General features: G+C 39.9%; 1 protein-coding gene across 1 annotated transcript in view; it reads right to left on the bottom strand.

Moving 5' to 3' along the window:
- The window catches only part of GRIN3A (glutamate ionotropic receptor NMDA type subunit 3A), a 157,749-nt gene that overhangs the window by 26,196 nt on the left and 110,017 nt on the right, over positions 1 to 21,536 (bottom strand). Inside the window, exons 5-6 of the mRNA XM_090274511.1 lie at positions 20,558 to 20,673; positions 12,257 to 12,408 (exon numbers count right to left, since the gene is read on the bottom strand). Of these exons, the coding sequence (XP_090130637.1) occupies positions 12,257 to 12,408; positions 20,558 to 20,673 (268 nt within the window). The remainder of the gene's footprint in view (positions 1 to 12,256; positions 12,409 to 20,557; positions 20,674 to 21,536) is intronic.

Here is a 21,536-nt window from a genome sequence, read left to right on the forward strand (position 1 = left end):
CCATTGATCACATTTAAATAAAATAGTACTGTTGTTTTTTTTAAAGATCTGGTAAGCCCTGGCTGGTGTGGCTCCATGGATTGAGCGCTGGCCTGCAAATCAGAGGGTCATAGGTTCGATTCCCAGTCAGGGCACATGCCAGGGTTGCAGGCCAGGTCCCCAGTTGGGGAGCATGTGAAAGGCAACCACATGTTGATGTTTCTCTCCCTCTCTTTCTCCCTTCCTTCCTCTCTCTAAATGAATAAAATCTTTTAAAAATCTAGTAAAAGTGCCGCATAATGGTTTATATGAGTCACCTTCTTGTTTTCCCACTCAAACCTGAGTTGGAATAACGTGATAGTATAATAGCTGGTGAATGAAATACTGCTCAGCCATAAGGAAAGATGAAATACTGCCATTTGCACAACATGGGTGGATCTTGAGACTATCATGCTAAGTGAAATAAGTGAGAAATAAAAAGTTAAGAACCATATGATCTCACTCATTGTGGGGTATAAAATAGAAAGCAACAAATAAACAAATAAAAACAAAGACATATAGACACAGAAAACATTGTGGTGGTGATCAGAGGTAAGGGGGGTGAGGAGCAGTAAAGGGTAAAGGGGGTGGCAGAAGATTTTACTTGGGGTGGTGGGCACACAATGCAATAGACCAATGATGTAACAGAATTATGCACTTGAAACCTGTATAATCTAATTAACAAATGTCACCCCAATAAATTCAATTTAAAAATTAAAGCAAGAAAAAACAAAGCTAATTAATCCAGAACTTTGCAAAACAGAAAATTTCAGACTTATGTATTTCTGAAGTCCTGCCAAAAAATCTTCCATTGTATATTATATGTAAGTAATAAAAAAAAGTTTAGGTTGAAATTCTAAGAGGCTTGTAATTATAAAATGCTCCTGCTTTTTTTTGCAGATGGATCCATAAGGGAGGGCACACCAAGTGTAATTTCTTGCCTGTGCTTATTATTTACCAAATCTTTTTTCTTCTGTGTGCACAGCTCTATACTCAGGGGAGAAGGAAGAAAACATTTGTTAAGCTAGGTGCTTTCCATAAACTAGCTCATTAAATATGTTTCACTGCCTATAAGTAGCCTTTATTATGATCCTCCCAATAGGAAAGATGTCCTTGCTCTTGCAGAAGAAAGAAGGGGCTACAAGGCAGAACACAGCAATAGTTAAAAGTCAATAATTTACTTCTGGTTCTAGCTGTGGCTGCATAACAGGTGAGCCGGGGGAGGTGGCCAACTATAACTTTAGAATCCCCAAGGAGGGCACCAGTAAGAGGGCATGGAGTCCTGTCCATCCAGCATGGCTGGGTGTGATATCTCTGGAGGGTGGGACAAAATTTCATTGCTTATAATGCCCTGCCTCAGTGTCTTGCTTATGCTGTAGCTGGAGGGTTCTCCCTGCTACAAAGTTTACCTCCTCCAGGAAGCCTTCTCTGACCCTTTCTTGCTCTTCCATGAGTGAATCTGGGCTTGCCTGTGTCACAGCTCTACCTTGTATCTTCTACTGCTGCCCGTGTGGTGGTAAGGTGGAGGGGTTTGTTCCCAAGTCTGTCTCTCCCTGCTTGTGAGCTCTGTCGTCATCTCTCCATTGGCTTGCTCTGGTGCATGGAGGGCACACAGGAGTTCAATACATGTTTCCTGATGGATGGATGGATGAATGGATGGAGGGATGGATGGGTGAATGAATGAATAAGTTCATTCTGGTAGCAGAGTAAGTGAAGGTGAAACCTTTCTGAGATTGGCTTCCCTTTCTCCAGTGCAATTCCATCCCACTTCCTAAAAGGACACATGAACAGTTTTATGCTTCTTCAGGTTTCCAGAAAGTGCTACCTGGAGAGGTTCCATCTGACCCTATGCTTGGCTTAAATATTAAACATAATTACTTAGGCTATTCCCAGGGAAGCACTCAGCTGTCAAGGTGGCTCTCGACATACATGGGTTTTCAATTTGAACCAATCTACAGTCATTAACTTTCCTTGCCTCACCATAAGTTTCATCAGGTTGAATAGCAGTGACATTTTAAATTGAAAAAGGGAAGGGATAGGAATGAGAAGGGGCAGGAAGCTATTGAGACGTGACCTAGTTGTCATGAGCAGAAAAGACTGCATTAAAACTCACCCCTCACCCATCCTGTACCATTCCCTTGGAGTTTTTAAAAATAAACTGGACAGAAAATTTACCAACACTGAAGCTTCCTGATGCAGCTTGTGTGATTTCTTTGGCTTTCAATGTATAGTAGACTAACACTTCCTTCCTTCCTTGCCCCCCAAATTAACAGAGGGAAGAATGGGTCTGCCACAAGACAACTCCATTTTCTCAGTGAACAAATATTAACAGGTTTCACACTAGATGCACATTTCGATGGTCTGAGGCTGTGGTCAGGGATGAAGAGCCCACACTGGGAGCCAGTCAGTTCACTGTCCCCTGGGTCCCAGGGTCTGTATCTTCAGAGAAGCAGGGCAGGCTTCCTCTGAATGAACCTGCTTGAGAACCACAGCGTTCTCTAAGCTGGATATGCTGCATGGCTCAACCTCAAGGTGAGGAGGTGAGAGCTTAAGTGACTTGCAGAAGGCATCAGTTGGTCATGGCAGGGTCAGGACAAATATATCCACTACCCATTCAGCACCTACTACATGTCCAGCACTTTTATGTACATGATCTCTATTCCTTATGCCAAGTCAGAAAACTTAAATACTGCTATCTACATTTTGCAGAGGAGGAAACTCAGAGAGGTTAGGTCATTCATGTGCATAGAGTTTTCACGCACCTTTCTGATGTGGATACCTTGACACCATGGTCATGTTTACATTTGTGCCTCTACAGTGCTCCTAAAAACAAATGATCTAAACTTAAGCTTTAAAAAATGAACTTAACAGACATCTTCATCCATGCCCTGTGGCCCTATCCCCTATTGGATGAATTTCAGGTTTGGGGAGGCCAAGGATGGGAAGGATCAAGAGTGAATTAAAGGTCAGACTGGGGTTGGCAGCTAGAAAAGAGATGAAGTCAAGGTCAAAGTAAGTTCAGGGATGGAGTTAGGGTCAGGGTGAGAGTGAGGTCAGGGATAGAATTGGACAAAGTTTCCTATGGTGCATTTGCCTTAATGTAATAATATTAAAAAAAAAATACTAAAATGTGTAATGATTTACTTTTAGACTGTTCCAAAATTTACTTCTCCTTTTCCCTACACCATGTAATCAAACTCTGTGGATTCCAGGGAGAGAACTCTTTTCACTGCAACCTTTGACCTCTGGCTCAGTATTTGTTTCCCTCAGTATTCAATAACAACATGAGAACCCTGGATTCAGAAACAGAAAACTTTGTACCAACCCAACAATATATGAATTAAACTAGGGCTCAGAGGCGTTAGTTATTTTCCTGAGGATAAAAAGCTGTCTCCTCACAGTAATGGCAGAGCCAGGGTGGTCTGATTCCCAAGACCAGGGTTATTCAGTGGACCTGGTTGTACTTCTCTCTCCTTCCAGCATGAGGCATGATCTTTGCCGGCATGTGGGACTTCTGTCTGTAGGTGCCGGAGCTGCACGTTCTTAGTCAGGCTGCGAGCACTTTCTTCTATGTTCCAGCCCCACCATTATCTGCCACGAGGGGATGTGCTGGATATTCTTTTGCCCCTCCAGACCCATTCTCCACCTTTCCCCATCTTGCTTTGTGCCCTGGGAAAATTCTCTACGGACCCACTGATGGCTGCCTCGATCTAAGGCAACGGTGGAAGATGGGAAGGCGGGAGGACCCTGACATCAGGCATTTATGTATTCTGAGGCTCTTTCTTGGCCAGGTCGCTGTGGGTTTTCTCTAATCAAAGGCTACCTACCAGGAAGCTCTCTCCTAGTTCCCACTGGGTTCTAGGAATGGTGCTCGCCACGCTTTCCCCTTGAGTTTAAATGCGGTAATGGCTCTTTCACTTCACCTGCCCTGGGAGACTGTACTATTTCTGCTGGTTTCCTGAAACCATTTCTTCGCATATAGTTTCTTGAAAATTCTTCTCAGACTGTTGGAGTGCGCAATTTTTTCTGTGCCAAGATCACTGCTGCCTCTTCCTTTTTCATGATTCCCAGTTGGTTAAAATGTGCACTATTCAGCCCAATATTTAAAGTAGACTTTCAAAAAGAGGTATCATCATATATTTTAATAATTCCTTTAAGAATTTTGGCAGTTTGCTGAACTGTGATCTGCATGCTGCCTTTCTTTTCTTGATTTGTAAATAATGGATTTCACAAAACTTCCTGGAGCTCTTAAATTCACTCAGTGATTTGAGCAAAATAATGACCCCCCCCCCCCCCCCGAATCAAAGGGAGTGAAGAGAATTGAAAGCTGCCATAAGTTTCCTCAGTGGAATGTACCTACGGTGAGTCTCCTGTGGGCAGAGGCACAGTTGTGCTGGTAGACTCCTGGGGAAACACCTAAGGTCAATTTAAAATGCCTCTCTGAAAACTGCCAGAGTCTGGTCTGCAGAATTGGACCTGCAATTTCCTAGGTGACTCTGGGGAGCAGATAAGGCCCTGGAATTAAAAAAGAATAAGTTTATCTTCCAGAGAAACTGCAGCTAGACAGTTCTGGGCCGGCCAGGAAATGGGAGGTGAATAGATCAAGGTTCTCACAGGGGACCAAGTATTAATGTCCAACTGCCAAAGGCAGCTCTCATGTCTTCTTGCTAGGTGACCATATAATTCCTTAGCCAAACTAGAATATATATACAATAATTTTATAGATTTTATGACCGATAAAATAGAGAAAATGTTTTAACAATTATTTGATACAAGATCAATTTCTCTTTACCACCCAGGTATTACCTTACAATTAAGTGATTACAGTAATGACAACAATTTCACATTTCACTACTAAATTAATCCAAAATGTGTTTTCACTTTTTCATAAGCCACACGGTTGATGATTACTGCAGGAAGCACTTTTACGATGTTTGGGGTGAGACCCCTGAAAAATCCCCTTTTCCCCTCTTTGTTATATATATCTTGAATGAGATGAATCATAGATGTTCCTTTTTCCTTCAGTTCTTGAGCCTGCATGTGTGTTCTAACAATGTTCAGAGGGAGGCTGGCTATCTGACCTCTGTTGAGAGACAATGTACTACATTCCAGCAAAATCATGACCCCAGGGTCTACAGAGTTTCCTGCATAATGTTCTAGCCAGTAATTCTTCAGAAGCTCATAAACAGTAAGATCTATGCCTGCATACAGTACAATGCCCAGCAAGTTAGCGATGTAACTTTGAAAAAGGTTCTTACACACACACACACACATATATATATATATATATATATATATATATATATATATATGAATGAATAAAAGGGTGTTAAATACTTTGTGGCAACAGACACATTCTTGAACCATACCTGGCAATTGGGAGGTAAGTTCAGAAAGAAAGAGAGGAACATCTTCCTCCAGAGCACCTGCTGGGTGCGATAGCCTCCCAAACATACCTGCTTCGTGCCGCACCATGCCCCACACCCCTCCCCACCAGGGGGAGCGGCAGGAGGTGGGACATGTTCCTTAAATGACCATTTTTGTTTATTCCTCACAAGTGCCACTGAAGAGATGAAGAAGCCATGACTGAGATGTGTTAGGGACTTGCCTAGGTAAGTTGATGGTAGAGGCAGGCTCCCAATATGGCTTGTCTGATTTCAAAGCTAGTCCTCGTTTCTTACACTAACTCATCCCAGCAGTGCATGATATTTGAGGTGAAATGAATGGCAAACAAAGCTTTACCAGGCACGCTTCCTTCTTCTGACCTTTTCTGGGAGAAAGCTTAAAAAACAAAAACAAAAATGCAAGCAGGGGGAGACTTGTGGATTGAGCCAAGGGAAATCCAGCAGACAGAGGCCCTTCCCACGGGAAGTTCAATCAGTGAAACTAGATTCTGAAATTCTGTCTTGGGTTGTTTAAGATTACAGTATTGCCAGTCGGTGGACAAGGATACATAGTGCTGTCTAAATGCACACAGGTGAGCACCAGCATATGGCAGTTTGTTATTGCCTTGGACAGGATATGCCATAGCGCAGACCGCCATCCCTGAGAAACAATAGTGCCATGTGTGTTCCTAATATTCCCTGAGGCTGGGGGGTGGCGCTCCTAGCTCTACACATGTGAAAGTTATCAGAATCTTCTTTATTTCTGTCTCCTAAGTTCCAATTAAGGATATACTTCTTTTCCATTCTCCTAATTCCTATACTTCTCTTCCCTTTCTAAATTCAGCTGACCTGGGAAGAGCGACCAAGGTTGTCTTAACAACCATAACTCAATGACTATGCAGAAACAAGGCTCAGAATGGCCAAGTAGCACATCCAGTATCACATAGCTGGTAAAGTTCAAACCTAGAACTGTCTCCGAAGCCCATCCTTTACGTCCTTAGGCTATATTGTCTAGGGTATTAAATACAGGATGAGGCAAAAGTAGGTTAACAGTTGTTCATATGGAAAATAATACAATAATTAATAAATAATAATACAACAAACTCTGTGTTTTGCATAATCACAACTATAAACCTACTTTTGCTTCCTCCTCTAGTCATGTCTCAGGATGCTATAGTCACTGTATCAAAAAGCTGGGAGGGCTCTCGAGGTTGATTAAATCCAAATACCTCATTGTATATATGGCTGGGGTTGGGCAAGATGAGAGCATGAACGTGGACAACAGTGTGATGATTGCAGGGAAAGGGGGTAAAAGGGGGTTAAATGGTAATGGAAAAACTACAAAAAATTTTTGAAAAAGGTGAGTGAGGAAGCAACTTTCCCATCCGTGGACAGGTGCAGAGGTAACTGGTTGCCTAATCAGCATCCATTCTCCTCTCTTCTTCCTAAGAGGGTCCTGCTTTCATTTAAGTCCTCATCCCTCTCTGTGTGAGCATGTGTTTCAAGGGAAGCTGTCCTGTCAGCAGTCCCAGAGAGTGAGTCATGGTTGGTCTAAGTCATCATGGGGATCCCATTTTCCCTACCATTGGTTGGCTTAGACATGAGCAGGTGACACAATTTTGGCCAATAAAATAGGAGGAAGTGTACTGGAGGCCTTTTGGGAAGGTTTCCTTACTTCTAAAAAAAAGAAGAAAAAAAAAGCTACAGGAAGACATCTGAAGATATCTATGAACCGCAGGAAATGATGGAGGGAAAGACAGTATTAATACTTCTGATATTTACTATTTACTGTGCCAGGACTTTTACTTGGTGTTCATGTAAATGATCTTTTATGTTCAGAATAACATGGTAAGGCAGGTTTTATACTCATTCACAGAAGAGGAAACTGAGACTCAAGAGTCATTCAGCTATAAATTGGTAGAGCAAGGATGAAAGTCCCAAAATACATAGTTCCAAATTTATCATGCTTTGTGTTACATATGTTCACATCTGAATAAATAGGTTTGTGTTAGTGGTTGTGTGAGTCAATCTCCAAAAGTGTGCTCCCCTCTGTGTGCTCAAGTGGAGTTGGGTTCTGACTTTGCAGAGATATGTGCCCCAAGAGGCTTGCCCTGGAAGTCACATGGCCCCTTCAGCTGACATCTCAGTCTGACAGTCCTCTGAAATGGCGACAGCCGAGAGGTGTGCCTGTGGTCAGGGAGGTGCAAATCCTTTTATATTGCTGGCTTTGGGGACATGACTGGGAGTCTCCTTTTGTCTGTCTGTCTTGCTGTCAATGTTGAATCACTTGGAGATTTTGAGTTGAGTTAACCATCATCACAACAAATGGTAGAAAATACCAAATGACTGTTGCTTTGCACAATTTTAGCAATTAGATTGTTTGCTTTCTTGGATGAATTAACTTAGCTTACCAGTATAAACCCAGGAACATTTTTTTTAGGAAAAGCCATACAAATCTCTTCCAAAAAAGATAAAAATGCCTGCCTATGGGGTTGTAGTGAGAACCAATGACTTCATGTCTCTAGTACAGTTTCTGTCACATGGTAAGAAACAGAACATGCAAGTACTCTAATTCCTCTTTGCTCCCTTCAAATATTTGCTCAATGACCATCTCAATAAGGTCTTCCATGACTGTTGTCATCACTCTTATCCTTCTCCTCATCTTGCAAATACTATCTAATTTACTCATGCAGTATGTCTATTGTATATTATCCCCTCCTGCTACAATACAAACTCCTCAAAGGCAGAGACCCTTGTCTCTTTTGTTCAATGACATATAAAGTGGGGCCTTGGTTCTCAAACTGAATTCTTTCCAGAAAACTGTTTGAGAAGCAATTTGTTTAAAAATTGAATCTCCTTTGTCACCTGAGATACTCATGATTGATCATACAGGTATCAGCTTGAAAGGGTTGTTGGGTAGAGAATCAAGATCCTGAAGTTTTGTTAGACAATGGATACATATTTTTCCATTAAAAACTTGGTCAAGAATCAAATTGTTTGAGAACCAAAATGCTCAAGAACAGACGTTCTGTTACTGGTAGACAGTCTGTCTAGAGTGCCATGAGAGTCTCCTCCATCAGCTAATATGGCGGCAGGGAGAAGTTCTTATTCTGAGCATGTGAAAGGCTAGCAAGATAATTGGATAGAGGAAAAGGCCTTTCTCCCCCTCCGCCCTCTTCTGGTACCAGAATCAAGGGGGAACCAAGGGAAGGCAGGCACATGCACCACAGAGGTCAAAATGGCCAAGGGGAGGTGCTGGACCAAAGAGGCTATCAGTCTAGCTTGGGGAAAGAAGGGATTGGTTGGGAGGTGGAGCCACCCAAAGCCCGTGAAAGCTTGGGAAGTTGATTGGTTATTTTGAGAAAGCACCTGGTCCATCCCACACCCAAGCTAATATAATCCCAGGTGAACAAAGAAAGGCTAGCTCTCTCTTGCTCATGGCATACTGGCTTGTGACCTACACTTGCATGGCAAAAAAAACCTCACCTGTTCTCTCCATGGCCCTTATGGCACATGGCCTCCAGGAGGGAGTTTCTTCCTCTCACTGACCTGATGATGCACTTGTCAGTGTGTGAATGTGCTCTCTCCTAGGAGCACATGACCTTGCAGCCCTAGCAGCTGCATGGCCCATGGCCACGTGGGCTTTACACACAGGATCCAGAGGGACCCTGAAATGAACAGCAGCTGGGAACAAGCCATGCTACCTGGATGGAGAATACAGACTGCTTAGCAGCCACCTATGCGCTTCAAACAACTTTAAATTTGAGCAGGAACTCTGGACACTGGCTTTTGTTTCGGTCTTGGTGAGGAGATGGGTTTTGAGGCAAGAGTCTGCCATTTTCCCAGGTCACACAGCACCTGGATAAAACCTCCTTTCGTTTACACCAGCATCTGCTTCATGAGTTCGGTTTTGGTGGTGACAGGCAGCTGAATCTTCAATGTATGTTTTGTTTTTGTTTGGTAACAGCTTGTTTGATGTTTAGAACAGTATCTGGCATCATATTGAGCACTTGATAAATACTATTGGACAAGACAAATCCATTCTTAGAGGTGGTCTAAGTGCTCTGAAGCAGGTTGGGTAGGTCATCATAAAGAAACAGAAAATATGTTTAGTGCCTCCCAAAAGGCCTTCACTGAATCACATTTAACATCATGCTCATAAATTCCATGAATCATCAATACAAGAATTAGCTAGAGAAATATTTTTGCATCTTGCAAACATTGCCAATTTTTTAATTCAGTGTCATTTAAAAAAAAAATTATTTTAGAATTTAGTACTAAAACCAAACCAATTTCCTTTTCTTTTTTGGATTAAAAAATGTTCCAGCCCATCTTATATTCTATTTGTTGTCACAGCTGTCTAGAACATTAGAGGTAAATTTAATTGTCAAGGGCATTGACTGGCTTGCCTCAGTTTCTAATTGTAGTTATTTACTCTTCTTTTATAGGTTTTTGATTTCTGATTTAGGCAAAAACACATTTAAAATCTACCTATCTATTATCATCATCTATTTTTCTTCCTATATGTATGTATGTACCTAACTATCTTCTACCTGTATTAGGTTCCCAGAGCTGTTGTAATGAATTACCACAATCTGGGTGTCTTAAAACAACAGAAATCTCTCACATTTCAGAAAGTCAAAAGTCTGAAATCATGGTATTATCAGAGTGGGTTCCTTCTGAAGACTCTGAGGGAGAATTTGTTATATGTTTGTCTTTTAGCTTCTTTTGTAGCTGCTGGTGGGGGTGGCCAATCCTTAGCCTTCTTTGGCTTGTAGATGTGTCCCTCTAGCCTCTGCCTCTGTCTTCACATTAGCATCTTCCCTCTGTGCCTTCTTCTAAGGACACCAGCTGCTGGATTTAGGGCCCACCCTAATCCAGTATAGCCTCATCTTATCTTAAAGAATTGCCTCTGAAAAGACTCTATTTCCAAATAAGATTACATTCTGAAGATCTGGGTAGTTATTAACTTTGGGGAGACATTATTCAACCCAGTACACTACCAATATCACACTTGCTTTATGTTCTTACCTTTTGCTGTAATAGGTTATTTTTTACTCTTTGCCATCTTTTGCATTTTACCTCAGTGGCAGGTTATATTTTGCTCACGTATCCTAGCAACCTTGAGCCCCCCTTTTGCTAGCTGACTCTAGCTGTTATCTGGCCACCCCAAGGACATGAGAATAGTGTCCGGCCAAGTATTTATCAGCTGAAGTTCCTTCTAAATTAGAAAATATGTATATATGTAGTTTCTCACGCCTGTGTAGTTTTTTCTTTTGTTGTTATCTAGTTACCCCAAGGACATAGGAATAGTTCTGTTGCCTTTAAAAAACCTTTTAGTCTGTAAGGCGGGGCGGCTCTCCCATCTTCTGCTTCTGAAAGTGGGAAGACCCGTCCCTGGCCAGGTAAATAAACGCCATAAATTTACTTCTAAATTGCCTCGTGTCCTCTTTGCTCGCTAATGCTCCATAACATTTGCCTCCCAACTTCTCAGATATGTTGTTCAGTTTCTCTGGTTCATTTATTCCACAATTACTTACTGAGTGCCTACTACAGTCTAATGAAGGAGAAATACACTAACAAATAATAATCTGATTAAACATATGTTAACAAATAGTAAAGTTTATAAATTACAAGTGCTACAAAATAATGTGAGATATAAGATAAGATTTTAAAGGGAGATATGATTCAGATTGAATTAGGAATAAAGGCAGGCTCTGAAGAAGGGAGATTTCAGGTGGGAGTTTATAATGAGAAGGCATTAGCTGGGGAAGTGTCAAGGGAAAAGAGTATTTAAGGAGGACAAGGCAACAGCACGTGGAGAGACCTCCAGGCAAGGAGGCCACTGGGGAATCTCTATCTAAAATGACTATTTGGGGCTGTAACGGTCCAGGGGAAGTAGTGTGAGATGAGGCTGAAGAATTAGGCAGGGTCACATCCCACAGGGCACTGGAGGCCATGGTCAGTATTTCAGATTTTTCCCTGATTAACATGGGGTGTCTGCAATGGCTCCCATGTTAGAAGAGTGATCTACCACGTAGAAAACAAATTGAAGAAAGGCAGGAATGAAAACAGAGATACCAGCAAGGAGACTTTTACAGTGGTCCAGGATAATGGCTTGGGCTAAAGTGATGACTGTGGAGATGGCAGTAAGTGGGCATATTTAAGACATATTTTACAGAAAGAAAAGATATGACTTGTTGATGGATGTAGAAGGTGAGACATGGGAGGCATTAAGGATCCCTGCCAGTTTCTGGAATGAGTAACAGGATGGGCAGAGGTGCCACCACAGAGATGTGAGGCACAGGAGGAAGAGCACAGTTAGGAGAGAAGATCAAGGGTTCAGTTTTTGATGAGTTAAATATGAGGTGCCTGTAGGATATTCAAGTGGAGATGTCAAACAGGAAATCAGGTGTATGGTTCTGGAACTCAGGAGGAGAGTCTGTGCTGAAATACATATTTAGGGGTTGCTGGCAAATACAGGTTATTGGAAGCATTACCGTTGGCTTTAGAATTTTTTCTTTTAGATGTCAGGGTGACCTTGTACTGGTTTATTTGGCTTCTCTTTTAAATGCCTGAGCTCTTGTGGCTCTTGTTACATCTTTTAGTCTCCTATCTAATCATTGAATTTCTGGCTCCCTTTGCAGGTTTCTTTGTAATTACATTGTAAACGGAGAGCATTGCAATAGAAAGAAGTAGATTCTGATTATTTGTATGCCTCGGGCAAATCACTTAGGATCTCTGGGTATTAGTTTCACATCTATAAAAAAGAATTAGTTGTTTTCAGTTAAAAAAATCTCTTCTTCACAGTAAAGCTATACGAAGCACTAACATTACCCACAGTTCTCCCTTACCTCAGTGACAGCAAAGCTCCTCTTGCCACAGGGAACCACCTTATACCACTTGTCATGCAGCACATCCATAAAGCCATGGGACTTGTACTGACTGATTAGCTCGGATATATTGGAGGTCAGTGGAGAGTTGGGTGGGAGCCCAATGCCGTATCCTAAGGAGAAAGCAGAATCTCAGATGAGCTTTTCACCTGAGCGGTGCCGAAGAGGCTGCTACTACACTTGTGTGATGTTGCCATCAGGCCCAGTAACAAGGGTATGGTGAACTGTCACCATCTTGCCTTTAAAGGACTCAATGGTAGCCAAGGTATGATCACCTTAGATCTGTTGCTTCTCTGAGTAGATGAGGTGAGTCTGGAGAGGAGAGGAAGGGACTGTGCATGGTATGCATTGGTGCATTGTAGTCCACGGCCTTCTGTGCTTCCTTTCAACGTATTTCTTGGAAACTACCTTTGAGATCTCTACCAGGGCTAGGATTTCCTATCCGTCTCTCTTAGAACCCTTCTTCTAAACCTTAAGTACACAAAAGTAGGCTACAATCATTATCTTTGGCTTATGACATACTCTTATTATTGGTCATGCATGACCCTCTTTTACTTTACTTTTATTTATTTTTAAATAAGACCACATAAACATATATTATGAGAACTAAAATGCCAATTAAAGTTATAACAAGGGACTTCAATTATTAAAAAAATAAACCTGGTAATACTAAGTGTTGGAGAAGACATAGATCAATAAGATTGCTTATGCATTGCTTGAGGTCACGCAAACTGATATAAACACTTTGGAAAACAGTTTGCTGTTTCAACTATACATTAAGTTTTGTATAGTTGAAGACTTTTATATACTCTAATACCAGTAATTTTAAGTATCTTGCCAAAGAACTCTTCCACAGGTACACCAGGAGATATGCACGAGAATATTCTTAGAGCCAGTTTTCATAGTAGCAAAAACTGGAAACAATGCAAATGTTTCTTGAGAAGAGAATGGGTAAATAAATTGTGGAATATTTACACAATTAGAATATGATATGGTGTGAAACATATGAACTGGAACTACATGCAATAATACAGATGACTCTTAGCAATAAGATATGAAGTGAAAAAGGTCAGTCCCAGAAGATTACAGCACAGATCCATTGTGAAAAGGTAAAAACATTAAAAATGAAACGATATATCTTTAGGAATTCATATGTATGTGATTAAAATATATTTAGAAAAAAAAATCAAGGAAATGATAAACCAAGATAAATCCAGGTTAATAGTTAATGAAGGGAAGAGAGTCAGGGGAAATGATGAGGGAGGAACAGAAACGTGGATGTAATTTGTTATCAGTTTTAGTAATCAGCTTGGACCCCATATCCCCAGTCTGTGTGGCTTTGTTTTCCAAACTGTTACTGCTCTGTTAATCTCTTTGATAAGCCACGTGAAAGAGCTAATTACCTGCATTTTAACATTAGCTATTGGGTAGCAGAGTCAAAAAAAAAAAAAAAAAAAAGATATTTTCTCCTCAAGATGATTGAGGAAGATAAATTAAAAATATAGTTACTTCCTATAAGGCTGCCACAAATCCAAAGATATTTACTGGTGACAAATACATGTTATAATTATTGTATCTTATAATTCATTTCCAATGACATTAGTTTTTGTTCCCTGTTTTTATGGCAGGTACATAAATTACACAAATCCTTCTTTAAAAAAAGATGAGGCCTGAGACGTGCGCATAACCAATAAAAGACATAAATAACGCAGAAAAAAATGTTTGCGTTTTAAAGAGCTGTATGTTTTCTTTTCCCTGATAATTCTGTTTGTTCCTTAACAATGGCAAGTCAAGGAAATGATGACAAATGTCAAGAGCATGATTAGAATTCTCCGTACAAAAGCTATTTTGAGTGCTTGTTTTGTGCCTAGCACTTTCGGCTTGAAAGGCACAACTGACAATAAAAGGCTTTACACAGGCGGTCTGTTCTTCTGCTGATGTTATCATTAAATAACATTTTTTTGTAATGAGTATATGGAAGTAAGCAGTTTTCTTTAGAAACATTTCTCATAGCGTATGCTACTGACAGTTCAGTTGCACATACATTTCTTCAGTACTTATTTCAGTGCCAGACACCATCTCAGGCACGTGTATGATGATATTCACTAACTTACTGATTCACTCATGCATTCATTCGCTCACTCATTCATTCATCAGCAAATACGCTGAGTGAACAGGCACTGTGTTGAGTGGTCGGGACTTAGCAGTGAGCAAGGCAGATATGCTCCTTGCTGTTGCAGTGTGTTATCTGTCTCTCTCTTAGGGACACAGATATTAAACAAGGTACTAAATAATGATTATTCATTACAAATGAGATCAGTGCCATGGGGATGAAGAACTGGGGCATAAAAGAATATATAGTAGATGGACTTGGAACTCTCTGGTGGAAGTGGGTTGATGGTCAAGATAATTAGGCCGGGCTTGCTGAATATTATTGTATTTTTTTACAATACATTACAAACTATTGTATTATAAAAGTATTGTAAAAATACAATAATATTCAGCCCCTGAGGCAATAGTTTTCAACAACAACAATAACTAATTGGGGGCTTAAATATACCAAGTCCTTTTCTATAATAAAGTTTCACATACCATACCCCATTTTGTAGATCATGCACTAGACCAAGATTGTGTACCAGAGCATGGCATACAGTTCTAATTCAGTTAAATCACTCCGGGGGACTAATAGTAAGAACTACAACCTACTGAGCCCTACTGTGTGCCAGACACCGTTCCACATGTGGCTAATTCCTTTATAAACCCATGTAGAATATGTATTACTTGAGTATTAAAGACTAGATAAGTAAATTACCCAAGGTCACACAGTTCATAGTTGGCAAAGCTAGCATTTGAAAGTAGGTCTGTTTGAGTCTAAAACCAATGCTCTGTCCACTGTATCTAGTATAGCATGTGACCATGTCAAGGGAATGCTTGACTTATTTCTGCCCCTTCAGTGTAGGCCATATCACTAGTCATATTGATGTAATCCCCTAAAACTAGGCAATTCAGTAAAAAACCACAACCATCTAAACTGAACTAGTGGTTGGTTTTCAACAGCAGACACAAATATATATTATTTATGAGCAGATTTTGTTTATAAACTTTTCATCAAGTTGTGTAAATACAGTGTAAATATACCCCTAACTGGTATATATGTATGTATATGCAGGTAAACGATATATACATATATGAGGAAATTAACTAGTGAGATGCTCCCTGATTATATTATTCCTCCTAGAAATCCTCTTCAATTACTCCAGCCCACAGTAGTGTAATAATGACAGAATTGTTTTCATTTTTCACTTGATAAGCATTTGCTGAACACCTATGCACCTAATCATTAATTCCACCAACATGTACTGACTGCTCACTCTGTATCAGACACCCCACCAGGCGCTATGGAGGTGGCCATGTTAACTCAGACACTGAATCTGCCCACATGGGGAGATGAGGCACATACAAAACTACACAACATGGTGGGAAGTTATAGGACTTTTCTTGGAAAAAAGATAAGTGAGGCATAAATTCAATAATGGTGATATTTAATGGCCAGGAAGCAATGAGGAGGATGGATAAGACTGGAGTTCAGAGAATGACAGATTGCTACCAGATGAGAGGATGAGAGAAGACACCTTAGATGGATTCTTATAATGGTATTTTGGGCAGATGAGATAAAAATACATGATAAGAAAGTTTAAAAATCTAAAATTAATACTTATAATAAATCTACATATTCTAAGAATAGAATTTTGACGCTACAACAAAAATATAAAAATTGCCCTAGAGGAAAAGCTATGTTGAAGTTTCAGAGACATTTATAAAAAATTGCTACATAGGAAGTAATAAATATTAAATCACTCCACTCCATCATGTCAAGGTTCAGTTGCAATTGACTGCTAAAAATACATTACTGTCCTTTTTAACTTTCTATTTTAATGCATATATTGTGTATTGACATTCTAATGATTTTTATTTTATTTTATTATTTTTAAAAAAGATTTTATATGTTTATTTTTACCGAGAGGGGAAGGGAGGGAGAAAGAGAGGGAAAGAAACACCAATGTGTGGTTGCGTCTCCCACATCCCTAACTGGGGACCTGGCCCACAACCCAGGCATGTGCTCTGACTGGGAAATTGAACCGGCAAACCTTTGGTTTGCAGGCTGGCGCTCAATCCACTGAGCCACACCAGTCAGGGCTGATTATTAACATTAATAATAGTCATTAGCTAATTAAAACAAACTGTGGATATAAAACAGGGGGAGAAATAAGAAAAAAGTTATGTGGCAATGAGAAGGATTTGTTAAAAGGCATAAAATTCCATTTTACTCAGAAACATAAAATAGTAAAAACCTTGCCCTGGCTGGGTGGCTCAGTTGGTTGGAGCATCATCCCATATACCAAAAGATTGCATTTTGCTCATTTGTTGCTTTTTGTTTTATATTCCACATATGAGTGAAATAAAAAAAAAAAAAAAAGATTGCAGGTTTGACTCCCACTCAAGGCACATACCTAGGTTGTGGGCTTGATTCCTGGTGGGGCCTGTAGGGGAGGCAACCAACTGATGTTTCTTTCTCACATAAATGTCTCTCTCTCACTCTTTCTTTCTCTCTCTCCCTTCCTCTCTTTCTAAATCAATAAATATATCCTTAGGTAAGAATTTTTTTTAAAAAGAAAACCTTGAAGGTTTCATTTCTATCCTTTTCTTTATCAGTTGCTTTTCAAATTTCATTGTGTTCTTCAGTCAAAGAATTCTTGTTTTTAAATTGCTGACTCAACTTAGCAGCCTGGGTTGCTTTCATTATTACTAGAACATGGTTTTTCAATAAAGACGAGGCTGATGATTTTGTGGTTGATGGATGAAGCAAAATGGAATCCTTCAACTCTACAGATGAAGTCATCAGGCACCCTGGAAATTGGATACAGCTTAATAGCCCAAGAGAACAATTTTTACAATAGAATAGAATTCCAATCTTTTCCCCATGGATAAATCAACTAAGAGTGGTGAAAATATATTTTCACTAGGAAATGGATAGTTAAAAATTCATAGAGTAAGAGAACTTCCTGAAATGTGGTTGGAAAATAGGTATTATGAAAATGAGATCTCAGATAGCATCAAAAAAGGCTTCAGGAAGAAAGACCAATTCAGTTTTGCAGTCTTTCCTTGGAATATCATATTTAGCTACTCTGGGGCAATAGTTGAGAACATGGTGTAATAGCCCCAAGTATAAAGGAGACGTTAAAAATGCATTTCTTTTACTCCCAGCACATCCAAGTGGAGAGAGAAGTGTGTGGGATATTATCCTGCGATAATTTTATAGTGAATTGGCCTCAAATACTAATTCAACATACTGAATACTAATTTTCTGGGCACTTACTATGTGCTAGTACATGCTTTACATGTATTATTTTTCTTAATATTTACCACAACCCTCATAGATATATTAGTGCAGCGGAGGAACCCGAAGAACAGGTGAAGTGACTTGCCAATGTCCCACAGTTAGTAACAGCAACTCTACTCCAACCCAAGCACTCAGACTTCACAGCTGGGGCTCCGAGCACTGTGTTAAATAATTAGTGGAAAGCAAGTAAAAGAACAAACTCAAAACAGGCAGAGGTCTTTGGCAGAAAGGTCACAAATCATTACTGTGCAGTTCCATTACTTTTCTCTCATTTGACCTTTACTGTCAGCTACCTCCAATGCATAAATTTGGGACGTGTATTCATTTATCTCAACACTTTCTCTTCCCCCCATTAGAGTATGCAGTATGTCTTTGTGTCTATGGCGTATAAAGTATTTAACAGGATGAAAGGTTTTCCATATGCTCTTAAATTCCTAATATTTGGGTTTGCTGGGCTAAGCACTGCATAGAGTGAATGCACGTTGAGTATGAAGGAATCAACGTCCTCCGTTTTCCTTCCCAAGTTCCCAAAGTCATGCAAGCACTTTGAAAGTGAATGCAGAGCGTCTGGGTGCGTTTGATGACTGCATTTGTAAGTGAATTAAGTACGTGTACCAAATCTAATCTAATGAGTTATGTAACAGGTAATACATCATTTATCACATACCTGTTATAAGCCTAGAATTGTACTAGATCCTGTGAAAGGAACCAAGCATATGAAACAGTCCTAGAAGTAAGAATTTTTCATAAATTGCTCTAATGATATTTTTATGGTTATAAACTCTAATTAATTAATTAGTAATTAAATCAAAATTTCACGAGTTCCAGAAACTTAAATGTTATGAAAGGAAAGCATGTAATATTTTTAAAAATTTCCTTAGGCAAGAAAGATTCCTTAAAAATCTATAAATTAACATGCTTTTTTGACAAGCAGCCATCAAGACTTTTCCTCGTATCTTCATCACATTGTTGTTTCTAACTTACAAGTAACCTCCCTTTGTGTTTTAGCAAATTCTCTTTTTACTGTGTGAACTTGTGGCCAGGGGCAGTGATGAATTAAATTTTCTGATTTGTACCTCATCCAGAATAAATCAGCAATAGTTTTTTTGTTTTGTTTTTTTAAAGAATAAACCAACAACGATGAGAATGAGCTCTCTTTTCAAATCTGTAGTCTTCCTGCTCTCTTGCAGGGAGGGCCCTTCCTGGGCCATTTTTGTGCTTGTCCTCTTCAAAATCAATGTGATGTCTGGAGAGGATGGGAACCATGAGATACCGCGTCTCAGGCACACAGATGGATATGTAAACGGGAAGCCAGTGGGAAGTTAATGGTCTGGCATCTGGCACTGAGAGCCAGCAGAGACAAACAAGCCATCTCACCACTGCCTTTTGACAAGAGAGGGTTGCCCCCTGAAGACAAAGGTGGAAAGCGGAGTCCCTCATTCTTATACCTGCGACCAGTGATTCATTGTTTAGTAGCTGCTGATGGCAGAAGGGGCCTCAATTACCCAGGGACTCTAGGGCAGAAAAATATATAACATCCCTTCTATATCTCCAGATGCCACAAAAAAATTGGAATTTTCCATTGTTACATCAAAATGGGGTTATATAATGGATGTCTTTGGTTTTCAAGCTTCTTCCTTTTTCTTTTCTTTTTGTGACTTTGCTATCTCAGACTGTAGTCTTAATGGAAGACCACTACCACTTAATCTCGCTCTTCCTGAATTTTATCCCTGGTTCAGGTGGAGGTCACTTTGCCTGGAGAAGAGATTGATTTCTCTTAGGAGAAGGCACGAAGAAATAGCATCAGCTGTTATTTTGTCATTCATCACAAAGGCAAAGACTTAAGTACAAAATTTGCTGATGTGTTTAGGGGAGACAGAGACCAACTATGGTTGGGAAGTTGGAATCAAAATAGCTTTGATGCACTAGTTAACATACAGGAAAGCACAGTTTTATGAAAACAGGACCAGGGCACCCCCATGGGACTGTTTCAAGTCAAGTGTTTTCTGACAAGTGAACATCACTGTCTTGAGAGACAGCATATACTGTCACAGAAGGGAAGCTGGGAACTGGAAGATATGAAATTTGCTGGTGCAAACTATGAGCTCCATATATCAACTGTTGTCTAGAACGAAAGGAGCTACTGACAAAGCAATCATTCTTTGGTCCTGAAGTTTGATTGATTGGTTGATCAAGTTGGAAGCAAAAATTTGCTGCCAGTGGGGAGAAAGGCAAACCCGAGGTCCCAAATAAGGTTTTGTTTAGGACTCTTAAAGGTTACTAAACCATGGAATGAGATTTTTTTCTTCTACTTATTTTCCAACTAGTGATAATTAAGAACCATGAGATTTGGATTCTAATTCTAGTTATCATCACCTAATTGTGAGATTATGAAAAAGTGATGTAATGTCTCCAGGCTTTCTTGTGTTTAAAGTGAGTAAATTAGATTAGATCAACATCGGGGGCCTTCCAGCTGTAAAATGCAGTCATTCTACTTTTTGCATTTTTGCATCAGATTCATCACAGGATGTGACCATTAGAAAACACAGATTCATTTAAAATTGGACTCCCTATTAATTACATTCTGCAATCACTCCCAGACATCTGAAGCAACGTCGTTTGGGTAGCAATATTTTTGTTGTTTTTTTTTCCCCTAACAGTTGGGTAAATAAATGTGTGTGGAGTAGGTGAAAAATAAATTCCTAACTTCAGCAACTTAATCGCTAAGTGCTTATGCATTGAAAATGAAAACAAGGGAAGATGAATAGCAGTTTGCCTCTGATTTTGGCATTTGTGACTTGCTAGGTTGGCAAAATGAGCACATCCTGAATAAAAGTGAATTAAGAGTGACTGATTAATACCTTCTATGGCAAATGGCTTCCCCACGGTAAGAAGTTTGCAGTCAGCATCTATGGACACTTCATAATCCAGGAGGGCTTTGTCCATGATGAAGGCATCTAGTTTCACTGGATCATTCCTATATTTAAGACCAAGAGAAGAAAAGCAAAAAATGATTCATTAGTGGGCAGGAAGCACTAAGGCTGATAGCTGGCTTTTGTTTAATGGTCAGAAACTTGGACACTCAGGGCAGCACAAGCTAGCTAGCTGCTGACTGGGCCTTGTTGACATCTCACTGACCTGTAGAGAACAGACCAGGAGAAATAGCCATTCTTCGAGGACAGCATGACCTCTTCCCAATGGGTTTGTCTACTTGTTCCCTCATTACTTCTAAATCTAACAACAAAGCCAGAGAAACTTTGAATTGAATGGGAAGGTTCATTTCTCTTACATTAACTGAAGGAACTTTTTTGGTGCTAGGCATTATATTTATTATTTTCCATACATGTTATCCCTCAGAATGACCATGAGGTAGGTAATATTATCCCATTTAACAGGCAAAGAAATTGAAGCTCAGAGAGTGGAAGTAACCTGATCCAGATTATGTAGCTAGCAAGTATTGGAGCTAGGCAGGCTCATTAATCAACATTTGGAAATTCTCATTTCGTTCTGTCATGATCATTATCATATTCTTCAGAGACCAGGTATTAGTTCATATTTAGATATAAGGAAATGCAAATAAGAGACCTGGCACTTTTGGGGTAAAGGGAGTTAAGATCTTTTTAAAGTCCATAGGCAAGCATTCAATAAATGCAAGGAGAAGCATTTGTAATAGGTCTTAGTAATCTGTCTTACCAATTTATCTCCATAGACTCATGTCTCATTCCCATCCCAGAAAGCAGTTCTGGCAAGAATCATGTAAGGAGGTGTCCCTGGACTGTATCAGTGAATTGGGTATGGGCTGGGCTTAAGATGCCAACAGATGCCTTGTACATCCTTCAC

Source organism: Furipterus horrens, unplaced genomic scaffold (genome assembly GCF_987537825.1).
Source record: "Furipterus horrens unplaced genomic scaffold, mFurHor1.1.pri manual_scaffold_4, whole genome shotgun sequence".
Lineage (NCBI taxonomy): Eukaryota > Metazoa > Chordata > Mammalia > Chiroptera > Furipteridae > Furipterus > Furipterus horrens.